At 42.4% G+C, this 7,618-nt stretch overlaps 1 protein-coding gene across 2 annotated transcripts in view; it reads right to left on the bottom strand.

Moving 5' to 3' along the window:
- Positions 1-5,261: 5,261 nt before the first annotated feature.
- Positions 5,262-7,618, bottom strand: part of ATP8A2 (ATPase phospholipid transporting 8A2) — a 763,449-nt gene continuing 761,092 nt past the window's right edge. For both annotated transcript variants that reach the window (XM_049778216.1, XM_049778217.1), the window contains exon 37: positions 5,262-6,124. In XM_049778216.1, the coding sequence (XP_049634173.1) occupies positions 6,027-6,124 (98 nt within the window). In that variant the 3' untranslated portion in view covers positions 5,262-6,026. The remainder of the gene's footprint in view (positions 6,125-7,618) is intronic.

Raw genomic sequence — 7,618 nt, 5'->3', positions numbered from 1 at the left:
GCATCCATATGGTCCTAGTCTAAGCTTGCCAGGAACAATTCCTGAGCCAGAGCCAGGAGTAATCCCTGAGAGACAACAGATATGGCCCCAAAACAAACAAATAAAAAACTAAGACAAAATAAATAATACTAAAAGGGAGAAAGATGTCTTTGATGTACAGTTCTCTCTGCACCTTAATCCAAACCTTGTGTGATATCTAGATCCTCTTCTCATATGTTTGTCTACAATTCAGTTTCTTTCCTGCTGTTTAACAACATTTCAGGCCTTGACTCATGGAGCAGATAGACAGACAAACCCAATTCGTATCTGCTGACAAAACTCTGCGAGTACCTGAGGTCCCAATGAGAGTAATTGCTTATTACTGGAAAATAAATATTCCAAAATAAAATCCAGTTCAATCATTTACTTTAACAAAACATTTATTTGAAACAGGTTTGTTTAGACATACACCAGTCAACAGGATTTTATCAAAGCCACAAATCACTACATTTTTCTGAACCCTCTAAAAAAATATCATTTAATGTCTTTCATTTATATTCCCTCCAGGAGGGGACCCAACTCCACTATACTGTGTGTAATTTAACAACCAGAGGACATTAATAGGACGTGAAAATGGTAACACTTGGAGAGGGAGGGAAGGAAAATCCCTCCACTTTACAGAAGCACTTCATTGCTCTGCTGGGAGCCAATTAAACTTGCTTCACAGCCCTGCTTACCCCTGCCTGATCAGATTAAAACCTACCATCCAAGACAATATTTAGAAGTTCTGAGCACAGATGTGACAGCAGACAGTAGCACTCATAGTTATGCCACTGTGAGTAACACACCCCAAAGATACTGCATTCAGAACAGCTTGCCAGATACATTCGGGAATGCAGGCCACAGAGAGCCTCCTTCTGTGACTCCATCAGAGTAGGCCCTGCAGCTACCTCTTCCCTCTGACCTTCAGTGGGCAACTAAAAGGTCAGCCTCTCAGATCCCTTGAATTCAGCCAGCATAGGAATGAGGAAGTGGAAGTATGTGAGGGGAGAAACTCTGTGTGTGTGTGTGTGTGTGTGTGTGTGTGTGTGTGGTTTTGTTTTATTTCTTTTTTTTTGAAAGGGCAGTTATTAATCCACTTGTGGCTCTGTGCTGAGCTGCTGAACTGTCTTTGGGACCTGGATAGACTCCAAGACCAGGTAGGCAAGGTCCACCTTCTGCTTCTCAGGCTTGTTCTTTCTATCAGGCCCGGTCTCTTGATCTTCAGAGCTCACTTATAACAGACTCTTGATAAGCTCTAGACCCCTTGCTTCCTGGGCAGGCCTATTTGGAAAACACTGTTTCTTCAACTTTCTTCTTCCTCTTTCTGTCAGAAATCAAAGCCACCTGACACTTTGTTCCTGACATTTGAAACGAACAGGTCTCCTTTCTTTCTTTAGCCAGGTCAGAAGAAATGCCTCCTGGCTAATCTTGGGGTCTATTTTTCTTGGTTGGATGCCTGGGAGAAAGAGCAGAGTAGATATCTCTGAGGCAGCAGGGGCAGGAGATTGTCCCTTGAAAATGAGCCAGCATGGGTATTAAAAGAAACACTCTTTTGTTTCCCCTCAGCCAGGGGAGCTGAGGTGTTTGTCAGCATTAAAAGCCATGTACTGTATTTGGGAGAGAAATGATATTGGGAACTCACTCTTCTTTCCTGTTTCCCCTTTCTTTTGTTGTTTTACTTAGATTGTTGTTGTCTTCATAGCCTGTTCTAAGCTCTGAAAAACCACATCTCCATTAACAAACCAATCATGATCAACAATTAAGAGTGTGCTTGAAGCAGAGAACTGGTTAGAGTTTTGACATTCCCTAAAGTTCTTGGGAGGAGGAAAGGAAGGAAAACACATGCTCTAGGCATTTACAGGACACTGAGAAAAAATAAGGCCAACACAGGGAGTTGAGAATCTCGGGTGTGTTACTTCAATGCCAGACCCACACCTCCATGACCCATTGAGAACTCATCTTCCCACCCTTCAAGGAGGAAAAGTATCCCGTGCTAGGTTAGATGGTGTCCTTCAAGATTCCTGAGACAAGCAAGTGTCCCAAAAGCCAGTGAAGCTTCAAGCTCAAGTTTAGCTGATTGGATTCCTTTTCCGCAGTAAGAGCTGCTTTATTTTCATGGTCATCATCACTGTGTGCTAAGTTAAGCACTTGCACAAAGTACTTGAACAGAATTGGAGATGCCATTTTTTGACTTGCCTGATAAAAATCTATTTCTTTGCCAAGTTATTCTTTAGATTCTGCTTGACCACACTTACATTGCTCACATTTTTATGAATCCCAGGAAATGATCTCTACATTTCAGTTGCTGCAGCTAAATGACTCTTGGATTACTTTGGGACAATGACTCTGGGCAGTAATTCAAACCTGAGCTGAAATGTGTCCGTGTCTTTCACATGGTCCCAATGAAGGACCACCTTTTCCTATCAAATACCTTTATAAATATTCTAGTCTTAAACTCCAGGTTCAAGACGTAAATCCCTAGGAAAAGGAATGTGATAGAAAACTATCTCTCTTGTGGTGTCAAAAAAAAAAATAGTCACTGTTATAACAAGTGGAGATTATAGGCTACAGCTTTGTTTTAAAAAAATTCAAGCTCAAAGCCTGTAATATTTATACCATATGCATTTTCAGTTACCCATACTCACTTTTTGTGTTAGTTTTTCATGGCATCTTGACAAGTCATTGACTGTTTTTCACTGCCAAATCCCTTCAGCAAGACCTGAAGCCTTGTCAAGAAAAAGAATACATCCACAAAGTTCTCAGCCATGCTCTGCTGAAGTCTGGGATAGGAATCCAGTGGGGTTCCAGGAGCAGCATTTCCTTTCTCCAGTTAGCAGGTATTTCATGCTACACAAATTCCCAAAACCTCACCACATGTAGCGTGTGTTGAGAGATGGGGAAATGTAACACCATGCTTGATGCCCTCAACATTTTTGTGTGGAGACGCAAATGTGGGATAGACACATTAGCCAAAGGATGGACATACACATGATTACCAAGCTCATTCTCATCAGCAAGGAAGAGTTGATCCCTCCACTCAGAAACAATTAAGCCAATGGCTCCCTTCTCTGTGTTTGTTTTCCATGATTGTTCTTGTCGGCCCCACCCAGGTTGGGAAATAACCAAACTCAGAATTGAAGGGGATGGAATAGCTGTTCACACAGCTCTCTGGGAAGGAAAAGACCAGCAGGAGATGTGTTCTGTACAAAAGTGGGCCTAAGTTAATTCTGCCTCTTGAGCCCTGCCAAAGTCAGGTCCTGCAGGGCTGACCAAATATGACTTGCCAGTCTGTCTTTCATGATGTGATAAAGTAACAAGTCCCACTGAGCTGACTGCCGGGATCTGCACCACAGTCCGGTGCACTCAGCTCCCTGGAGAGGGCTGAATATGGCACTCTGACCTCAATTTAAAAAAGGGACCAATGAATGACATGGGTTCTGGCTTAATCTTACACACAGTGTCAGCTGCTCCTCAATTTAGTCACTGCCTACAGGAGAGCTTGACCATATCAGAATAAATAGAAGGGAATCCACATCTAATGTTTCCTCCTCAGTGTTTATCTCATATTTTTCTCCAAATATTGTTGTGTCTACTTTTGATCAACATTTTGGAAATATACTTAAATCTCAGAAAAACATGAACTATATTCTAATGGAAAAAAAAAAACGAAAATCTCCCAACAAAAACACACTTAGTGATTTAAATGGACCTCACGTTTATGAAAGAGTCAAGTGTTTGACCCAGGGCTAAATCCAACTAAGCAAATAAGCTTAGCTCCTGCATGAAATCAAATAGCAGGGATATTTTATGTACATTCTGCTTACTTTGTGTCTTTTCTATATGTAGGCTCCTTTTTTTATTCTGTGCAGTAACTTAGTTTTTTGGGTTAATTACAGGCACATACTGGGGTGGTGGTGGTGGTGTAATAATTCCTGAATAAAAATTAATTAATAATTCACTTTGCTCTGCTCTGTATATTTTAAATGCCTTATCAGTCTGGTGAGGGAGAAATGGCATTTTCTGAGATTTCCCTGTTAACTGCATTACTCTGCTTTCCCTCCAGCCTTTTCTGTATACTGGCCAATACAAAAGTAAGGTTAGTTCTCTTAGTCATTACAAATCACACTAAGTTTTTTCAATGCCCAGTGAGCTGTGGGTGCTCTGAAAACCTAGAATTATGAAGTAAGGTGCACTGCTGTCTTAGTACCTAAGTTAGTTCCTAAATTAATCTAGTCAATTTATCCAGTAAATGCTGCCCAGAAGTATTTATGTTAAACTATTCAAAAATTTGGTCTGGCAATCAAAGCAGAGAGCAGAGAATGTGCCTCAGGATGGTCATTTATTAGGGCCACAGATGCTCATATGCATGCCTCAAGGCATCCAAAGATCTGTCCAAATTGAGAAAATGCAACTCAGTTGTTCAAAAGTCAGTGACTAGGGGCTCACATGTAATTCAGCTGCACAGAGCATTTGCCAAACATATATGGGTCTGGATTTGGATACTTAGCACTACTCCCCCCTCTTTTGTGACTCCACCTAAAAGTCAGTGATTCAGCATTTCTCTTATCTTAGATTCAGGTGCCTTTGTCTAACACTGGCTAGATAAGTTTAGCCAGTATGAAAAGGGACATTCCTCTGAAAGGTATGAAATTCTTTTCCATTAGCACTGCATGTCCTCATCTCATTTAACCTTCAGAAGTTTTTGTCTTTGGGCCACATACAGTGAAGTTCAAGGATCACTCCTGAAAAAAAAAAATATATATATATATATAAAAGGATCACTCTTGGAGATGTCATGAGACCAAATGGGGTATTGAGAACCTGGGTCTACTACACATAAAGCAAGTGCCTTACCTACAGTATCACGTCTTGGATCCTCATTAAATTTCCAGGACATATCACTGGATTGCCAAATATCAGGGCACCAGCACAGCTTTTAGAACTTCTACTGTGATATGGGGGGATGTCCTTGAGGACCTCCTCCTTTTGTCTCAGGGTCATTGATGCCTGCTTCTTTCTTTGATAGTGTTCCTTAGTTACTCCTCCCTCCCCCCCCCCCCCATAGGGCTTGCTCATTCTCTCCCAACAGAAAACATCGGAAAGATTCTGTGACTCCCAGGAAAACCAGCGTGAGTTCTAATTTACCTGGATGCCAAAGGCCAAGAAGCTGGAGAGAGAGGAATGAGGGTGGAGGGGCTGGTTAGGGCAAAGCCAGAGAGTCTGGGCTCCTGAAATTGCCATTTACAGTATGTGCAGCATAGCTGTTTATTGTTTCCAGAGAAGGGCAGTGGGAAGAGGGTGCTCTAGCATTCATATCTGTATATGCAACAGAGGGTCAGGGCCCATTTGGGTTGTTGCCCATCAGCTGCCATGCACTGAGCACAGCGATGCAGGAGCACTGGCACAAGGATGCCTAGGAAAGTGCCACTGGGAACGTGCTAAGAAAAGTCTTCAGAATGACCACCAGCTAAAAAGTTCTGTGATTTCACTGCAATTGTGCCAACTTTGTCCAAAGAGAATCAAAGCAAAACAGTGGCCTATCTGATAGGATTTTACATGCAGCTTGATGGGCTCGATCTGTGTAAACAAAACAGAAAGTGTGTCCCATTTCCCAAATCCAATTCCACAAGATGGGTTTCTCATGACAATATCAGATTCTCTTACTCTTCTCCCAAAACCACTGCTGCTGCTGTTTAAATATCGCTGAAACATAATGATTTTAATTTCACACCTCACAGAGCACAGTTGTATGCTTCATAACAACATAAACAAATATTAGGCCAAGCGCTGCAGACAGCTTGGAAGGGAATAAACAACTTCCCCTTCTGTGTATGCTCCAGGTTTGTGAGAGAAGAGAGGACTAACAAACTGTTGGGCTAAGGCCTCAGAAAAGCATCTTCCTGTGCTGTGGCTGCTGCCACCACAGTCACTTCCCACAACAGTGTGTGAACCTTGGGCGAAACAAACTGCCTCGCCTTCCTCGGGTGGATTGGGGCTTTCCTGTCTTATATATTCTTAGATTCCCTTTTGGTAGTGTCATAAGCACGAACTATTTCCTCTTGTGTAACAGCTCCATGTTCTTCCTGGGAGAAGGCATATCCATCTGAAAGGGAAGCAAAACAGGAGATGGTTAGTGAGAGGCATTGGGTGGGCAGCGGGGTAGGGCCACAGTAGGAGGACAGCTGCTTAGAGGAAAAAACTACAGTGGCCTCATTAACTCTGAGAAGCTAGAGGTCTGAGATAGGGGATTTGGGATGCAGGGAACAATGAGGGCCAAGAAAGTACAGTGTCTGGATGCAGCCTGACTAGAAGGAGGCTTTGAGTTGTTCCAACTTCTGGTGATGCTGATGTTCAGAAGAAGGCTAGCATGAAATGGGGCAGGTATCTTCTCATTTTGCTGGGATGCCACTGAGCATGGGCCAGGAAACACAAATAGAAAATCTCTGGTACTTCTCTTCTTTTGTGCCACCATAGGATAGGCAAGTAGTCCTATTCCAAAAATGTCCCAATCTGCCTGAAGCTGCAGGCAAGCTAGGTTATTTAGGAAGCTGTAAACAGTTCAGGACATACACACATCATGCAAGGAGTGAAACCTGGCAGGGCTCTCTGTCCATTTATGGGAGACTTCCTCTTTCTACATTGAAATGATTTGGACCAGCAATAAGAAATTGCAGTTAGTTTACTTTTGTATATATAAAAAAAACAAGCATAAGTTCAAGACAAGAGTTATTGTTGATAAACCCGCTAGCCACAGGAGAAACATTTCCTGTGCTTACAATCATGATCACAATGATAGTAACCATAATAATGATAGAAATGGTGATGGCTAGCCATTGTCCAGCGTGTTAGGCCCTGGTTGCATAAACACAGCACTGGTAACTCATTTACTCTTCCCACCAGCTGGCTGAGGTAGGTGAGTACATTTTTCACATTTCACAAATAAAAAAGAAAGGCACAAGGTGATTATTGCAACAAGCCTGAAGTTAGTCACCTTGGGGGTTGAACTGTAGGCTGAGCATGGCAACAGGACCAAAGTCCTTAACCTCAAGTACCTCCCTTGCTTTCATCTGGGAGTTCCAGGCAAGGGCTCTCTCCTACACATTTTACACATTTTTTCACATTTACATATTTGTAAGACATTATCTTTCTCTCTCTCCCCCTTCTCCCTCCCACTCCCCCCCCGCCAATGCTTTTGTGCCAGGGGTGTGTTGGAAACAACACAAATAGCCCAGTCTGTGCTTTCCTGTTCACAGAGTGTCAGAGTGTGACAACTTCATATCTAAGCTATTTTTTCTTTCCATATATCTGTGTATGTTTGTGTATGTGCACATGCCACACTCAGAGATGCTCAGGGCTATTCCTGGCTCTGTGCAGGATCATTCTTGCAAAAATTAAGGGACCATACATGCTGCCAGGGTTCAAACCTCGATTGGCTGTATACAAACCAAGCAGATTTCCCATTCTATCTCTCTTGCTCCCCTTCCATAATCTTTAAGGAGGAAATAAGAAAAATCAGAAATGGGCCCATTTGTCATCATGTGCTGATTAGGGTCCTTCAAAGGAATGTCTCTAAAGTGTGGAGAATAAACAGCAAATT

This window comes from Suncus etruscus, chromosome 8 (genome assembly GCF_024139225.1).
Source record: "Suncus etruscus isolate mSunEtr1 chromosome 8, mSunEtr1.pri.cur, whole genome shotgun sequence".
Lineage (NCBI taxonomy): Eukaryota > Metazoa > Chordata > Mammalia > Eulipotyphla > Soricidae > Suncus > Suncus etruscus.
Note: the sequence above shows the minus strand (reverse complement) of the source record. Positions and strands in the feature narration are given on the sequence as shown.